The 16,054-nt window shown below is 60.7% G+C and overlaps 8 protein-coding genes across 8 annotated transcripts; 3 read left to right on the top strand and 5 right to left on the bottom strand.

Moving 5' to 3' along the window:
• Positions 1-185: 185 nt before the first annotated feature.
• Positions 186-4,216, top strand: GGTG_03223 (hypothetical protein; the record flags this gene model as incomplete). Its single annotated transcript, XM_009221001.1, has 8 exons — positions 186-401; positions 495-939; positions 1,574-1,693; positions 1,920-1,944; positions 2,028-2,048; positions 2,174-2,768; positions 3,513-4,068; positions 4,149-4,216. The coding sequence occupies 8 exons, from the start codon at positions 186-188 to the stop codon at positions 4,214-4,216; spliced, it is 2,046 nt and encodes a 681-aa protein (XP_009219265.1).
• GGTG_03222 (hypothetical protein) lies at positions 4,109-5,503 on the bottom strand. Its single transcript, XM_009221000.1, has one exon. The coding sequence runs from the start codon at positions 5,482-5,484 to the stop codon at positions 4,396-4,398; it is 1,089 nt and encodes a 362-aa protein (XP_009219264.1). The 5' UTR covers positions 5,485-5,503; the 3' UTR covers positions 4,109-4,395.
• A 319-nt stretch (positions 5,504-5,822) lies between these two features.
• On the bottom strand, positions 5,823-7,826 carry GGTG_03221 (hypothetical protein). The gene is made up of 2 exons (XM_009220999.1): positions 7,488-7,826; positions 5,823-7,392 (listed from the first exon to the last, which is right to left on the bottom strand). Exons 1-2 carry the CDS (start codon positions 7,563-7,565, stop codon positions 6,277-6,279), a joined length of 1,194 nt encoding a protein of 397 aa, XP_009219263.1. The 5' UTR covers positions 7,566-7,826; the 3' UTR covers positions 5,823-6,276.
• A 238-nt stretch (positions 7,827-8,064) lies between these two features.
• Positions 8,065-12,129, top strand: GGTG_03219 (hypothetical protein). The gene is made up of 2 exons (XM_009220997.1): positions 8,065-10,477; positions 10,593-12,129. The coding sequence occupies exons 1-2, from the start codon at positions 10,159-10,161 to the stop codon at positions 11,834-11,836; spliced, it is 1,563 nt and encodes a 520-aa protein (XP_009219261.1). The 5' UTR covers positions 8,065-10,158; the 3' UTR covers positions 11,837-12,129.
• GGTG_03220 (hypothetical protein) lies at positions 8,154-9,540 on the bottom strand (the record flags this gene model as incomplete). The annotated part of the gene is made up of 3 exons (XM_009220998.1): positions 8,154-8,339; positions 8,418-9,122; positions 9,226-9,540. 3 exons carry the CDS (start codon positions 9,538-9,540, stop codon positions 8,154-8,156), a joined length of 1,206 nt encoding a protein of 401 aa, XP_009219262.1.
• Positions 12,075-13,036, bottom strand: GGTG_03218 (hypothetical protein; the record flags this gene model as incomplete). Its single annotated transcript, XM_009220996.1, has 2 exons — positions 12,075-12,618; positions 13,019-13,036. 2 exons carry the CDS (start codon positions 13,034-13,036, stop codon positions 12,259-12,261), a joined length of 378 nt encoding a protein of 125 aa, XP_009219260.1. The 3' UTR covers positions 12,075-12,258.
• A 502-nt stretch (positions 13,037-13,538) lies between these two features.
• GGTG_03217 (hypothetical protein) lies at positions 13,539-15,512 on the top strand. The gene is made up of 2 exons (XM_009220995.1): positions 13,539-13,763; positions 13,906-15,512. The coding sequence occupies exons 1-2, from the start codon at positions 13,727-13,729 to the stop codon at positions 14,940-14,942; spliced, it is 1,074 nt and encodes a 357-aa protein (XP_009219259.1). The 5' UTR covers positions 13,539-13,726; the 3' UTR covers positions 14,943-15,512.
• GGTG_03216 (hypothetical protein) lies at positions 15,507-15,987 on the bottom strand (the record flags this gene model as incomplete). The annotated part of the gene is made up of 3 exons (XM_009220994.1): positions 15,507-15,524; positions 15,652-15,867; positions 15,973-15,987. 3 exons carry the CDS (start codon positions 15,985-15,987, stop codon positions 15,507-15,509), a joined length of 249 nt encoding a protein of 82 aa, XP_009219258.1.
• Positions 15,988-16,054: the final 67 nt, after the last annotated feature.

Below are 16,054 nucleotides of genomic sequence, written 5' to 3'. Positions count from 1 at the left end.
GTATTTGAGCTGCCGGAATACCGCCGACGGGTTAAAAGCGCGGAGTACACCCGCCAGGGTCGGGCCACTCTCGGCCTTTTCCGGCTTTAGCCCACCGCTCAGCTCCTGGGCGCTTGGCACCAAGAAGAAGCAGAGCGAGAAGGCGACAAGGGTGGTTCCGCTCGTGATCCCGAAAACCGCCCGCCATGTGGTGTATGTCGCTATCAGAGCGCCGCTTAAAGGAGCTTTGCGGAGGGCGCGCAAAAGGCGGGCCGTTAGTAAGAAGCGCAGCGACCTGGGCGTCCATCACCTCCAGGGTTCTCGTGACGGACTGCAAAACTCGTACCCAAAAGGTTGGTGACGACAGAAACTCCCAGGAAATACCCAGTAGCGGTGCCTCGGATTGTCTATCGGTGCATCGTGTAAGACTTTGTGAAAAGAAAGGCTTTTGGGATATAGAACGAACAGGCTCAAAGACATCGGTTATGATTGTTTGACCGGCAACGAGAAAAAAGGGCGTCGCCGAGCCGGCCAAGGCCCAAAAAGTCGCAAAGCACACCAAATTGGGAGACAAGGCGGTGATGAGAAGAGACACGATCACCACAAGCTGGGAACTGAGCAGCGCGGTCCGCCTACCCAGGATCCCACACAGCGGCAGCCAGACGAACGCGCTCAGAGCCATGGCGGCGAGGACGGCGGAGTTGGCGTTGGACACGGCGGACGCCGGTGCGTTGAGCTCGGCGGCCACCTCTGGTATGGCGGCGAGGATGGAGTTGCTGACAAAGTTGAGCGGGAAGGACGCCCAGCAGAGGCTGAAGAGGATGAGCCATCGTCGCCGAGCCGGGATCTGGAAGACCACCTCGACCGTTTCGCCGAGTGTGGATGATGGCCCGGCGGACTCGACCAGCCCAGGGTCGGGTTTCCCAACCGGCGTCGTTCCAGCCTCTTGGTCCGCGATTGGTATGTGCGGTGGTGTCCGGGCAGCATCGCTGGTAGGAAGGGCGGAGCCCGAGCGTAGTGGCATGGCGGATGATAGACAGGGAAGGCGAAACAAGATCCAAATAATCCAAAAGTAGTATTGTATCTGTCACTATGGATCACCCTTTTCTTACCCTCTGCTGGTCAGGCAGCTCTCTGGTCTTTATCCCCAGAAGCCAAACATTGCTTGGCCCTTCGGCCAAAGCTGCCGATCAACAAGCATCTGCGCCAGACATCTCGCCGTTTCGACCGCCAGAGTCCCAAGATTTACTGTGGAGAGCGAAGATGCGAGTGTGACTGCGATAACTGGGCATTTCCCGATGCGGCATGTAAGCCCCTGACGGAGGTCGAGCTGCAGATGCTGACCGACCTTGGACTTCGGCGGAAAAGTCCAGCAGGCCGATTTACTGGGGACACTGCTTGTTGGAACCACAGTGTTAAACGGAATATTACCGCGTTATTTCACAGTGCACAGACTGTCCAAATCTCTCACCCTCGGCAAAGCTTCTCGATTTTGCCGCCCGGTGTCGGCTCCTGGGGCGCCCGCCACTGCTTGTGATGAGTCTTCCACCGTCCAGTTCGACTCCTTGACCGCACAAGCCTACCAAGCCTGCAGGATGGAAGAAGTTCTCTTCGATTCACTCTTGCCGAAACAAAGGCAACGCACATTCACGGCTTGTTGATCACTCTGGTGGCCAGGGTCAGGTTGCCGAAGTAGCGCTGCAACCGCTGTTAAGTACGAGATCAGCCAGTATCCGCCGAGATGAATCGCACGCCGGCCGAAGACACACCAAGCGCCGATGAGACGGCCTCCCAGGGGGGCTCGACACCGTCTCTGCCTCCAGTAAAAGCAGGGGCAAAGCCGTCTGCAAAGACCAAGCCAACAGCGTGAGCAGCAAGCTCCGGCGATGAACCTCGCCGAGTATTGACCTGACATGTGCGCTGACAAACACTCACTCCAGCTGTCGAAGATGTCACTCCCGCAAGGTCAGGTGCTCGGGCGGGCAGCCCTGCCAGAACTGCCGCCAAGCAGGAAAGACTTCTGACTGCACATACCCACGTCGAAACAGACTGGTCAAGGTCAGCCAGCGGTATGTTCATGGTACTCTCCTGGCGTGTGGGTGGCGGCGTGTGGCTTGTGCACACTCCATGCACACCTTTATGTCCCCTCGCCAACATCAACTCTTTTCCAGACAGTCCGCTGACGTGGTTAAAGATATCTGGACGACCTAATCGCCGAGAATGAGAGGCTTCGAGCAGCACAGCCCGGGGGCGACCGTCCACCACCAAGCACCCTTGCTGCTCCCCGCCAGGATGCAAGAGAAGTTGCTTGCGTCGGCGGGCAGCAGGCCATCTCGCTCGACGACCGCCCCTGGTTCTTCGACCTCAACATCCCCAACACCCCGATCCTGCTCGGGGAGGCCTCGGACGCGGCCTTCGCGACGCGGTTCCGCCAGGCCGTGGCCGGGGGCCGGCACATACCGCGCGTCAACTACGCCACCGACGAGGACCTGCTCGCCCTGTCCGACACCGACTGCGAGTGGCCCAGCCCCTCGCGCGCCCGCTTCCTGGTCGACGTCGCGCTCCGGTACGCCAGCCACCACTACCACATCGTCCGCCGGAGCAGGATCCTCGAGGGGCTGGAGCAGACGCTCGCGAACCCGACCCGGTCCAGCGACTCGCTCCTCCGGTGCAAGCTGTGGGCCCTCTTTGCGCTGGGCGAGATGTACTCGGCCCGCTCTGCCGACACGGCCGAAAACTGCTTCCCTGGCATTCACTATTTTGCCCGGGCTACCCGCATCATGCGCATAGTCAGTGAGCGCCCACGGATAGGGGCCATCGAGATCAGGCTTCTTCTGGTGAGAACTGACCAGACGCCACTTGCCCTGCACTTCTTGATGACATGTTCTAATCCCTCTCCTTCCTCTGGCTATGCAGTCATTTTACTCCCTTGCCCTCAACAGACGACACACGGCCTACACGCTCGCCGGCTCGGCAGTCCGCTTGGCGGTTGTGATGGGTCTGCACGTAAACGTGCCCCCGTCTCAGCTCACTGACGTGGCAGCCCGGGAACACCGATGCAGGGTTTGGTGGACCGCTTATACCTTTGACAGGCTGTGGGCCGCGAAGCTCGGGAACCCAGTTGCGATTGAAGACAATGAGATCCGGGTCGATTTTCCTTCAGATCAGTCTGCACTCGAGGGCACGATCGATGCGGGAGACTTTTTCGATGCCGGATACAGTCTTGCGAGGATCAAGCTGGCGCGGGTAGCCGGCAAAATCACCCAGTCCATATACGGTCGCAGGATTCACCAAGAGTCGCTGTCTCAGAGGGTGCAGGAGGCGCTGTCTGACCTTCGGGCCTGGGCCGACGAGCTCCCAAGTTATCTGCATCTAGACTCTTGCAGCTCGGGCTTGTCCGAGGCGGTGCCGAAGCCCCTTCCTTTGCACCTCTCCTTCAACCAGGCAAGTCCCGGTCGCCCCCCTCCTCTCGCTCGGCAGATGTCCAAGCCGCAACTTGCTAACCACAGACGCGTCTGCGTGCTCTACAACAGTGCCTTGTCACGGCGACTAGACCCATATTGCTCCATGTGCTCCGCACACACGTGGCCTCGTGGCCGCCGCGAGAAACGGACGACCGCCCGCCCGAGCCCAGGGACCCGGCACCCCCGATCCCCGCCGTGGCCATGACAGTGGCCGACGCCTGCATCCGCAGCGCCCGCCACTCGGTCCAGCTTCTCAAGGAGGCGTGGATTGACGGCTCCTTTGCGACATTCAACTACTTCTACTCCCAGTACATGTTCTCGGCCGCTACCGTCATGGCTGTCTCCAGCCTCCTCCCCAGCGGGGCCGACAACGGCTCCGACGGCGAACACTTCGAGGCCGCCGCCTCGATCCTCAACCAGGTCAAGAACAACGGCAGCTTCGCCGGCCGCGAGTGGTGCCGCCACGTGGACGCTATCAAGACGGCCTTGGCGGAAGCACGGCTCCGGAAGGCCGGCGCCCCGTCGAGCTCGGTCTCACCCATGGTCAGCACCAACACTGGAATCGCTACCGCGGCGAGGGGGCAGCACAGCACCGGCGGGGCCGCACTCGCGACCGACACGACCGGTTTGCTTGGAGCCCCAGTGGCTACAGCGGGAGCCGGTATGGGCGCCGGACCAGCCCAGCAACAGCTCTGGACGACGCAGAATGGGATCACAGGAACCGCACTGCTCGAGTCCTCCCTACATCAGCTTCTGGCGCAGCCCGCGCTTGATCTTCAGTTCATCGATTCGTCTATATACGGCGACGGCTCGTACTCGCAGGGGCTTTATTGGCCAGACGTCACCCCTGGAGGTTGGACACCTGACGCGTGGGCCGCGCCATGATTTTAGTGCCGTCAGCCGTCATATCCTAGGGCGCTATTCGCCCCTTGGCTTTGTGGGCACATCTAGTTCACGCGGCCACGCTGCGCATCGTCTGGATCGAGCTCCCCTTGGTTACGCGGTCCTTCTTCCCAACCGCTGCCGCCTCACTCGCCAGCCTGTAGACTTGGTTCCAGTCCGACTCGGTCTCAACCCTCATCATGACCCTCGTCCTCGGCTCCGGCGGATCCACGACCAGGCTGCCGCACTCGGCGACGAACGAACCCAGCGCCTCGTCCACCCCATCCGCCTTCCCTCCCCTCACCCGCGCGGCGAGCTCGCGGAGCGCCTCGGGGCTCCACAGGCCGATCAGCGGCTCGGGCTCGCCGTCCGGGCCTCTGACGCACGTCAGCGCCCCCTCGTGCAGGTCCCGCACGCGCGCGAGCACGTCGCCCGTCAGCAGCGGGTAGTGGCACGCGAGCACGAGCCAGGCGGCGTCCGGGTCCGCGTCGTGCGCGGCCAGCAGGCCGGCGACGGGGCCGCCCAGCGCGTCCCGCTCCTCCCTGTCGTAGACGACGGCGATGGGGCCCGGGGTCGAGGCCGCGGCGCTCCCGCGGCGGCGCGGCAGCAGGGGGCGGGCCACGTCGCGCAGGAAGCCGTCGAGCACCGAGGACCGGCCGAGCGAGACGTAGAGCGCGTCGGCGCCCGGGCACGCGCGGTGCAGCCGGTCCAGCTGGTGCTGGTACAGCGGCCGCCCGTCGGGCATGCGGAGCAGGTGTTTGGGGAACCCCAGGCGCGCCGACGGCCCGCCCGCCAGCAGGAGCGGTTTCACCACGGGGGCGTGCTTGCGGTGCGGCATTGCGCTGTCCTGGCGGGTCGTCGGCGGGGGTGGCTTTGTGTCGGTGCTGGTGCCGCTGGCATGTGTGTGGCCTTGTGTGTGTCTAGAGTATAAAGCTGTCCGCGTGGTGGGTCGGATGCGTAAAGCTGTCCTCGTAGAGTGGCGGTTGGTAAAAGGAGGAGATGGGCGAGCTTTTATATGTCCTTGGCTGAGCCGCGGAGCCCGAGTCTCGGGAGCAAAAACGTCTAGCTGCAGATACGGCGTCTCCTCAAAGCTGTTATATCCTCCTCCAAGGCGCGTTTGCCGGTCGAGGCATCGCACGTAAGCCGTAATGCCGGCCATGTCGTGTTACCACTTAGTTGTCCGCAGCATTGGCATCGCGACATCGGCATTTTACGTCATTTTGACGTTATGGAAGGATGTCGAGCCATCACGAGCAGGCCGGCAGGGGCCCCTGCCTTTCACGTAATTCCGGCACGCGATCCCCCCCATTAGGCAGAGCGCCGAGCCTATTACATAACTCCCTAGTGCGGCCCCCCCTCTCAAGCGGACATGTATGTGCTGTATCGGTGACACGTCGCCGACGGCCGCTGAGGTGATTCTGACCCGGGGTTGCACGATGAGCATGGCACCGGAGATGTCTACCCCAGGAGAAGGCAGCATCGGGAACAGAAATTGTGCGCGCGTGACAGATGTTTTGCGTTGATCCTGCAAGTTTTATTGTTTGCGATTGATGGACGGGAAACGTCCGCCGCTACCAGGACGCGCCATCCCCTCGGGGCCAGCAAACCCTATCAACACAAAACACGCCCACCAACCATCATTGCGTGCGTCAAGGTATAACCGATTCCGATCCCCAGGTAACCTGCGTACAGTAAGAAAGATGCAGCAAAGCAAAGGTATCATGTGAAATCGAGAGAGAAAAGACAGAACAGAAATGGGTATGATGGTTCAGCAAGATTATTTTCATGATATGAAGAGAAAATGGGAAATGTGCGAGGTAGGTAGCCAGCCGAGATAATAACAGGGAGCTATTGGTTGTCACTCCACGTGTGATAGGGTGAGAATATGTTGAAACAAATGAAGACAAAGGTTGTCGAAACATGCCGCGCGCGTTCAGGTGCGGGCAAGGAATCACCTCTCTTCGTCGTGGATGTGGCTCGTGTCCCCCAGGTCGATGAGGTCGGTCGGCCCGTCACCGCGGTCCACACCCCGGGACGAGCCCGGCAACAGGCCCTCGCGGATGAGATCGTCGTCGAGCGCCTGCCTGATCCTGGCCCTGCACTCGACAGCCTCGACGGCACCAGCAGCGTCGTCCTCCTCGGAGCCGCCGCCGCCGCCGCCGTCGGACGGACGAACGCCGGCGGACGCCAGCAGGACGCGCAGCAGGGACGCGACGCCCGAGGGGCCGAGCTCGAGCACGCGGCGGAAGACGCGGGCGTTGTCGACCTGGACGGCCAGCTGGCGGCCGCTGCGCTGCTGGCGCACGTCGAGCTCGGCCGCCTGCGCCATGTGCAGGCGCGCGAGCAGGCCCGCGCGCCGCGCCTCGAGGTTAGCGATGTGTGACAGCGCGCTCGCGACCGCGTCGTCCTCGTCCACGTGCACCGCCACCGGCATGGAGCTCCCGGGACGCAGGGACGCGGGCGTCGCGGCAGCCGTGGTGGCGCCGCCACCGCTGTTGCCGCCCGCCGGGTCGGCGCTGAGGAGCTGCTCGCTTAGTCGCGCCGTAGCCAGCTGGAGCTTGGCGTCGAGCGTCTTGTAGTCCTCGTGCAGCGCCGCGACGCGCGCCGCGGCGTCCTGGGTGTCGGTCACAGAGGGGCGGGCGGACCGGGGCGGGTTAGTGAGGAGCGCGTTTGCGAGCGCGCGCACCTTTTGGCCCGTCGCAGCGCGGCCTGGGAGCAGCGCGTCTGTCATGGTGGCATGAACATGGCGCGAGAGCTGGTTCGTGTTGCCGTTGGTGGTGGTGGTGGTGGTGGTGTGGTATGTGGCCGAGTCTGGGCCGTGGGACCGGCGCATGCTGCTGACGGGGCGGTCCGAGGACGGCGGCGGCGGCGGGCCCGTGTTGTCGTCCTGCCAGTCGATGGCCGAGAGCTCGTCGTGGCCGGCGGCGGCGTCGTCGTCGTCGTCGCTGACGTGGAGGATCCGTGAGCTACCCAGGTCCTCGTTGGCATTCGCCAGAGACACCAGGCGGCGTCGCTTCGTCAGCGAGCGCGAGAACTCTGGCGCATGGCGCTTCGACTGTGGGCCGTTCTGGAGGACGGGGGCGACGAGGTCAGCAGGCGCCGGCGTGGCACGCGCACCACGACTGAGCGCTGGAGCAGTATCAGTAGATGGTAGATACTAACAGTGGACTTTCTCATGGTTGGACTCGATGGATAGGGGGATGTGAGCCCTTCTGCGAGGTTGGAAATTGGCTCGCCCATCGCGTTGTGAGGCCCCTGTTTCGGCAGCTTTCACCGCGACCAACGGCTCGCTGCTTGGGCCAAGGGTTTGGGTCGGCGGGGGCACTTCTGTCGCAGTAACCAAATCAGTCTGGCCGGTCTGGCGGTGTGTGCCTGCTGGGCTGGCGTGTTGCTCCCAGCCACATGGATTTCTGCCCGCCCGTGGGAGCGTGACCCAAAGCCTCCAGTCTGAATATTGCGGGGGATCAGTATGTTGGGTTAGGTTTTCGGTAACAAGCGTTTGAATGTGCGTTTGGGGGCGTTCAGGCACCATCCACAAAAGGTAGCACAGGTACAGGTACATGACCCTTGTGCCGCAGAACGGTGGCGACACAAGCTTGTGTGCATATTATTAGCATGAAAACCACTGGCGGAAGTAAAGACCCGTGCCCCACAACCAACCTGGGCAAGCACAGTCGGCTCAGGGTGTTGGCACTCCCGGTTACTCCCGGCCACTTCTCCAAAAACCTGCACCCAACATCCCACACAAACTGAAATCCTCGTCCTTGCAACAACATGCCAATATTACCTCCATGATCCCACGGCTCTCAGCGCCATAGAGCACTCCCCTTATGCCTGCAGCTTGCTGATGTCGGCAGAGATCGCTTTCCCGTCATACAGCAGCTCCGACATCACCTTGCCTGTCCCCGGACCCAGCGTGATGCCCCAGCATGTGTGGCCCGAAGCAATGAAAAGGCCATGGTCGGCCGATCCATCGATCAGAGGGCCGCTGAAGGGTCCTCCGGGGAGATAGCACTGCAAGACGCCAAAGTTTTGCGTGTCAGTCAGACTCCTTATACCTACCCAAGCCACGCCACCAAAGACAGAACCTACCGCCTGCTCTTTTTCCACTTTGGCGCCCTCGCCAAATACGTTTGGGCCCACGACACGAGCTTGTTCGAGAAGACGCGCTATCTCTGCGAAATCACACACCACCTCGTCCGCCCTCTTCGGGAGTGGGACGGAATCTGTCGCGCCACACAGGTAAACGGTACCATCTCCGCGACAATACACCTCAGGACCCGCCGCCCGCGAGCTGCCGTCGCTGGCCGTGTACTTGATTTCGGTGAAGAGGCAATGCGCCGTTGTCGGCAGCTTGCCGCGGATGACGAGGGAGTGCGCCCGCGATCCGTCGATCGACTTGCCTTTCTGCAACAGCTCGAGCGGGATGCGCGCGGACCAGTCCGGTACCAGCGCGCGCAGAAGCGAACCGGTCCAGGGGCCGGCTGCGACGACGACGCGATCGCATTCTATAAGCTCTTCCTTCCCGTCCGACTTGCGCACACGCACCCCCTTAACCCGTCCGTCTCCTGTGGTGTCAAGAGCGATGACACTGGTTCCCAGACGGACATCGACTCCTTCCTGCTTTCTTGCTTCCTCCACAAGATACTCGACCAGGTATTTTGGTGTCACCTGACCGGTACTCCCGCCACCTCCTAATTTCTTGGTTGAGGTCACGATCTTCGGGTTGATCCAATTCAATTCCTTGGGGCACTCTGAGGAGCTCTTGGTGGCCGTGTCAAAGTTCACCTGCAGGGTCTATCCCAGCCCGGAGCCTGTCAGTATCGCGCGTCGACAAGCTTTGACATTATTCAGGGTCGGAATCAGAGAAGAGCAGCGTCACGGCCTCAGCAGCCCGTACCTCAACGTTGCGGTATCCCCATCTTGTTGCCCCTCCTCCCTCGGTGGCGAGCTGACGGTGAAGCTCGAAGCTCAGCTTCGCCAGACTTGCTGTTGCCTCACCGTGCCAGTCCACCGCCAGGAATCCGCCAGCCTTGCCGCTTGCGGCGGGAGCGAGCTCACGGGTTGCCTCCAGCAGCGTCAACTTGGAGCGCTCCGCAGCCCCTAATCGGGCCGGGTGCCGAGCCGAGAAGAACAGGGTCGCCGCGCCGACTATGCCGCCACCCACGATAACGGTATGTCGGGGGAGCTGTGGGCTTAGGGCGTTGGGCGCCATCGTGTGGCCGCAGATATATAGTGTCGCACGGGTATAGCAAAGGTAGGAGGTAAACTTTGCGAGACACGCATTGGTAGGGCCTCACTATGATAACAGGGCCGGAATATGTAACGGCAAAACCCTATGCTGTTGTCCCCCCACGCTCTTCAGCTACCGAAGGCGGGGTCGGGCCAGATTGACGTCAATCGCCCCTCACCGCTTTCAGGAGGAATTTTTTGATCAGGTGGCTAGATTGGAAGCCTCACTCTCGTATAGAAAAAAATGCAGGCCTACTAAAGGTCTCCGTGGGACAGTAGGAACCGTAGCAGATATCTGCACAGGCTTCAAGTGTGTGCATGTGCAAGGATGGGGGCCACGAAAAAGGCGGCCGGCCAGCAGCAGATGGTGCCAATATCAGCACACATAACATTGAACCCTGAACCCATTGGAAGTCAAATCTTGTGCCACGGAGCTTAGCTCCCTTCCAATGACGCCAGGCCGCGGGGTTACACAACATACCTACACAGTACATACATGCGCTAAGAGGTTCGTCCCATACCGCACAAGTGCCACCACTCGTGCGGCAGAACCCAAGTCGACCCTTAAAGCCGTTGCGGGGTCAGCCGCGATTGCTGATTGATGTGGACGCAGATTCCACCTGAGCTATCGGCACGCAGGACCCAAGCCCCAACCAACTGCGGCTCTGCAGACACACCGCAATTTGAGCAAGGGAAGAGAGAAAGCCTAAAACCGAGGCCCCTGCCTGGGCCGTATGCCAAGCCCGCCGCCGCCACCGCCGCCGCCATGTTCGGCTTCTTCTCCTCCCTGCCCGATATGGGCGGCGAGCCGCGCAGGCTCGAGGCCCGAACCCTCGAAGCCTTTGCGGATCACATCAAGTCTGGCGATGTGAGGCGCATCATCGTCCTGACGGGCGCCGGCATCTCGACGGCTGCGGGAAGTATGGCACCCACCTAGACACCTGACACCTGCCACCTACCATCTACCTATTAAGCTACCTACCCATCTACCCGCAAGCAACTCCATCAAGCATGTTTGCTTACTGTACCCCGCAGTCCCCGATTTTCGCTCTCCCGGTACTGGTCTCTACTCCAACCTCGAGCGCCTAAACCTGCCACACGCCGAGGCTGTCTTTGATATAGAGTACTTCAGGAAGCATCCCGAGCCTTTCTACTATCTTGCCAAGGAGCTGTATCCGGGCAATTTCTACCCTACCTTGTCGCATGCCTTCATCGCCCTGCTCCACAAGAAGGGCCTCCTGCACGTGGACTTTACCCAAAACATCGACTGCCTCGAGCGCCATGCCGGCGTACCGGATAGCAGGATCGTCGAGGCGCACGGCAGCTTCGCGACGCAGCGGTGCATCGACTGCCGCGCCGAGTTCGACGGCGACCGCATGCGCAAGCACGTCGAGGATGGCGTCGTGCCGCACTGCGACGAGTGCAACGGGCTCGTCAAGCCCGACATCGTCTTCTTCGGCGAGCCCCTGCCGGCAGGGTTCCGCGAGAACTCGCACAAGGTCGTCATGACGGACGCGGTCATCATCATCGGCACCAGCCTGAGCGTCTACCCGTTCGCGGGCCTGGCGGACATGGTGCCCGCGGGCGTGCCGCGCCTGCTGCTCAACAAGCAGCGCGTCCACCGCGTCGGCGACCGGTCCGACGACGTCGTCGAGATCGGCCCCTGCGACGACGGCGTCCGCAGGCTCGCCGACCTGCTCGGCTGGCGCGACGAGCTCGAGGCGCTGTGGCGCTCCGTCGTGGGCGACGAGGAGGCGGACCGCCAGCTCGGCAGGGCCGCAGAGGGCCCGCCCGACCTCGACGAGGAGGTGCGCAAGCTGACCGAGGGCGTCGAGACTGGACTGAAGCTCGTCGAGACGCAGAGCGCGGAGAAGAAGGACGAAAACGAGCCCAATGCCGAGCAGAATGTTCAAACAGAGAACAATGTGGGGGTCGTTTCGAAACACGAAGACCAGGGCCCCGGCGCCCTCTCCGCGATTCCCGTGACAGAAGACAAGACCGGCGATTTGACTGCCAAGACCAACCAGGCAGACGATGGCAGTGCCTCTGGCTCGGCAGACCAGAACACGCAGCCAGCGAGAGACAACCTTGCCAACACGGCTTCCCAACCTGAAACGGAGGCAATTCAGGTCACGGATTCTAGAGATCAAAACGCGTCCACCACCACACCATCTGCCGCCGCAGGGAGCGAGTCACTGAAGGAGAACAATCATCCTGCAAAAGAGGCCGAGTCCGCGCCACCCAAGGAGGCCAAGCCCGATACCTTTCCTTACCCTTAGTTTTGGTGATGAATGAAGTGAGCAGGCCTGTAGCAATCGCCTGTCATGGTTTCGCTTCCCAATTCAGCGACCATGCTTGTCCAGGGACCCAATTGGCTGGGCACTTGGCAGTTTTCAACCCACGGTTTCTCGTAGGAAACCTCTACCAGGTGGGGGATGCTCCTCTGCGCGGTGTATTTTTACTACAGATCAATTCCAATACCGGATTCTATTGCACGTCGACAAGACACAATCAATTTTGGCCATAGATTGAACTTGCATTGAAAAGAGCATGTAAAGAAAAAAAAAGGCAAACCAAAAGATGGGTTGAAAGAGAGCCATAAAAGCAAAGACTCCACGCTACTACGAATTCCAACGCTGATAAAGATGAGAAAGCCGGGCAGCTTTGTGCGCCGCCGGCACGGAGGGCAGCGGCCGTCCGTTTAGCAGCCCGACCACCTGCCCCCGCCGCACACGGCGGCGGAACCCGTGTCCCCACCAGCGCGCGTCAACGCCCCGGCCAACCGCCCGGTGCGCCGGGCGGTTAGCCTCGGGGCGGTTTGCTCGGGCTCTTCGTCGGCCGGAGCCTCGTCGGCCACCTCGTCGCGGGGACGAGCGGCTGCGCGGCGGCGCCCGCGGCGGATGCGGAGACGTCCCGATTGGCGATGCGGACGGCGGTTGCGTCGCTCCCGGTAGCGCCCAGGGGCGCCGCGGCGACCTGGGTGGCGGCCAGGAGGGTAATAAGGGTAGCGGCGGAGAAGTAAAAAAGTGTTAACGGGAAAAATGGGAGGCAAAGCAAAACGCTGTAGCTAACAAATTCGAGTGGTTGATAGTTTGTAGAGGAGAGGCTGGAAGGATCAATGGATAATGATAATGAAAATTTTTTTTATAAAGCTCGTTGAGGTTGGAAAGCAGCGCTTTTATATTGTCGTTTTTGTCCTTCAAGTTCGTAGGTGCTTCTATTTCCGGGCTGGGGGAGCGTTCTCGATTGCTAAAAATGGATGTGAGGGTAGCGTTAATGGCATCACCCGCGGCCACGAGCCGTGGCGTTGCTGCGGGTGGCTAGAGCGCTGGGATCGGCACATGCGCATGGAGAAACGCGTCAAAATAGAAACCATTGACTCGGTTTACAGAATGAAGTCGATGAGCTTAACGGCCAACTTTGCTGTTGAACTGTTCACAACTGTGTCGATCGATACTAACGTGATATTTCCACATCATTGGTGTTATGATGCAAACTTGATTGTTTAGCCTTTGTAAATACCTTTTTTGATTTGGGTTTAAACGTCAGCATGAGTGGTGGTGTTTATCCACGATTCTGTTGAATATCGACAGCCCCGTGGTATTAAAACTTCAACAACAAATAGTATCATCTTTTACACAAATGTCAACATATGTTGGTGGCACCCGAGACTTTGCAGTTTACTTTTTAAGCACCAGAATGTCATCTCGACAACAGCCTTTTGAGAAAAAGCTCGAGTATTCTCCTGTAGTTATCATCTTATATGGTATTCAAGGGCACAGTATCTAGAGAGATACTGGTATTTGCAAACAGACAAACAGTCATGCCCGTTTCACAAGATGGTCACCCTTTCCTCAATGGCGACACACCCCCAGGCCCACAGAATCCAGTAGGGCAAGCACAGACCATGTTGACGTCGCTGGTTGCTTCCAGGTCAAGGGTACCTAAGCTCCAAGGATTAGATTGAACAGTCGCGGGTGCTGCTTCAAAGTCCCCACTAGAGCTCTTCCAGTTCCCGTTTGACGCGTCGTCGCGCGCGGCGCAAACATCTCCAACACCAATAAAAAAAATCGCCAGGCGCAATTGACTTGGGGAACCGACACCCCAATATCCGCACTCTTTGCATCCCCCGCCAATCTGTGGGGGTTTACTGTCTGTGCATCTTCAGCATGGTGAAGACGACTGAAGATGCGCCGGCCACTACGGGTATGTAATACTATAGACGAATTCCAGTATCATTCGGGTTTAGCAACTGCACCTGTCGCATGCCGTGCCTCCCCCTCCTCTCCGGTCACATAACTCTCAGAATGCTCGCGATACTGACGGCGCATCAACGACCACAATAAAGGCCCGCAGGACGACGACGATGGCCAGCCGGCGCCAGACTACGACGACGCCCTCGACAGCATCGTGGACTGGAGCATCAACCGCAAGGACAGCACGGTGACGCTGACGACGAGGCGGGCGACCGACGACGCGCGGCGGGAGGTGCCCGAGGAGTGGGTGCAGCGCGTGAACGAGGACAAAGTGGTGGCGTACTGGGCGTCGTTCGGGCGGGCGCGTGAGAACACCATCAAGTGCGCCACGTACCGCGTCTTCCGCATCCTGGGCCACCGGCCGGGCAAGGCGCCCGGGCTGCTGATACACTGGGTCGGCTACAGGGGCGACCCGCGGGACGGGTCCGCCAGCTGGGAGCCGCTCGACGTCATCATGCGGTCCAGCGAGGCGCTCGTGCTCGAGTACCTGGCCGCAAACGGCCTGACGAGGCAGCTCACGCCCAAGAAGCGGGGTGCCGGTGCAACAGCGGCAGCGGCAGCAGCAGCAGCAGCAGCAGCAGGAGGAGGAGACAACAACGGCGCAACCACAACCACAACCACAACCACAACCCCCGCCCGCGGCCGCCGGGCTAGGACGAGCTCGGCGTCTGCGCCCGACGACAGGACAGCAGCAGCAACAACAACAACAGCAACACCGGCAGCGACGTCTAAGAAGCGCCGCGCCAACTCGGAGGCACCGCCTGCCAAACGCGCGCGCAAGAGTGACGGTTCAGGAGCCAACGACGTCAACAGACCGCCGGCGGCAAAGACGCCAGCCAAGAGGGGGAGGCCAAGCTTGAAATCCAAGGCCCCCGCCGCTGCCGCAACCTCAGTATCACCATCCTCATCAAAATCATCACCCATAGCAGCCCCGTCGAGGCGACCGAGGGCACCGCCGGCGGCGGCGGTGGCGGCAGGGGCGATGCAGCAGGGCGACGTGCTGTTCAGGCTGGACCTCAACATCAGCGGCGTCCTACACAAGGACGTCCAGAAGCTGCTCGAGCTCGCCACGGAGCTGACGGCGCAGGGGAGGTCGGTGTCGCTCAACACACAGATCACGCCGCTGTGAATTCTGGGCGGGAGCGTGGCTTGATGGTTGGTTGCTGGCGGTGACGACGCCTTGCCTGGCAGTTGCCGTCTTTCTTTGCTTTTCTTCTTCTTTCGTGCTGTCTCTCTCTGGCGCCCATGTCCGGGCCGGGCTCACCTCGGAGAGCCAAGGCTCAGGGTGGACTGGTAAAATTCATGTTCGGGACAGGGGGTTGGGGGGTTTTTCTCATCCATGGTCTTGATCTCTGTGCTTTTTTCTCTTTCATTCTCCCTGCTCTCTTATTACCCATGTCATTGCTGCACCCTTGGCCTCCCCATTCCTTGGTTATGTTGTTTCCCGCCCTCGTATGGGCTGATTGGCTTGGAGGGGACGGGGGGTCTATTATGTGTCATTTCTTTCTGCTAATGCCGGGAGTATTGGGAGCGATCTTGCTGCATAGCCAATCGCGAGGCCGGGGGATCATCTGTGAGGACATCACATCTGGCGGGAAGCGGCATCAACACCCCCTCGTTGTTTCTACGGGGATCAGAGCGGTGCGCGTAAATCTGGTTTCGTTTCGGCGCCATCTTATCATTTACATGCTGTTCACAATGCGGCCGCGTCCTATGTGTTTGCGTGCATTAACAACTGCTGTGCTGTTTTGTTTCCGCGGGCGGGGGTGGTCGAACAATTCTAAGTTTTTCCGTCGGCCAGGGCGCTTCCGCCCTCTGCGCCTCCTATGCGTACCTACCATGGGCGCCGCCACCAGTGTGACAGGTCTGTCAAGTTCTTGTGAGGCGTCGTCGCCCGCGAACCTGTGCTCTTTTCGTGACTTGTGTTCTGGGTGGCTTCCCGCCCGGCTCGTTTCTTTCCCGGATCCCTTGGCCCCAGCGCACCCCCTGCCCGCTGTTGCGTGAGGGCCCCGCAAGGCTGTGCAGCGTGTTGTGCCTAGTGTGATGCCTGCTCTCTGTTGCGGCCTTGGCCTTTCAGCGGTAGCAGCGGAAGTTTTTTATTTGCTGTGTTGTGTGCGCCCTTGTCAAGGGGTCCCTGCCGGAGCGTGGCAGTACCGCACCCCCTGGTTGCCCATCAAACACCGGCGCGCCCTCTGGCCGACGACCTGGACGCCTTTCGAGCCACGCGATGCCTCGCCTAAC

The sequence above is a fragment of the Gaeumannomyces tritici genome (genome assembly GCF_000145635.1).
Source record: "Gaeumannomyces tritici R3-111a-1 unplaced genomic scaffold supercont2.2, whole genome shotgun sequence".
Taxonomy (NCBI): domain Eukaryota; kingdom Fungi; phylum Ascomycota; class Sordariomycetes; order Magnaporthales; family Magnaporthaceae; genus Gaeumannomyces; species Gaeumannomyces tritici.
Note: the sequence above shows the minus strand (reverse complement) of the source record. Positions and strands in the feature narration are given on the sequence as shown.

Coding starts and splice junctions, on each gene's coding strand:
- GGTG_03222 (XM_009221000.1), bottom strand. CDS start 5,484: ATGGCCGGCATTACGGCTTACGTGCGATGCCTCGACCGGCAAACGCGC.
- GGTG_03221 (XM_009220999.1), bottom strand. CDS start 7,565: ATGGGCGAGCCAATTTCCAACCTCGCAGAAGGGCTCACATCCCCCTAT. Junction 7,393..7,487: donor CAACCATGAGAAAGTCCACT/GTTAGTATCTAC, acceptor CCCGTCCTCCAG/AACGGCCCACAGTCGAAGCG.
- GGTG_03219 (XM_009220997.1), top strand. CDS start 10,159: ATGTGGACGCAGATTCCACCTGAGCTATCGGCACGCAGGACCCAAGCC. Junction 10,478..10,592: donor CATCTCGACGGCTGCGGGAA/GTATGGCACCCA, acceptor TGTACCCCGCAG/TCCCCGATTTTCGCTCTCCC.
- GGTG_03217 (XM_009220995.1), top strand. CDS start 13,727: ATGGTGAAGACGACTGAAGATGCGCCGGCCACTACGG. Junction 13,764..13,905: donor AGATGCGCCGGCCACTACGG/GTATGTAATACT, acceptor ACCACAATAAAG/GCCCGCAGGACGACGACGAT.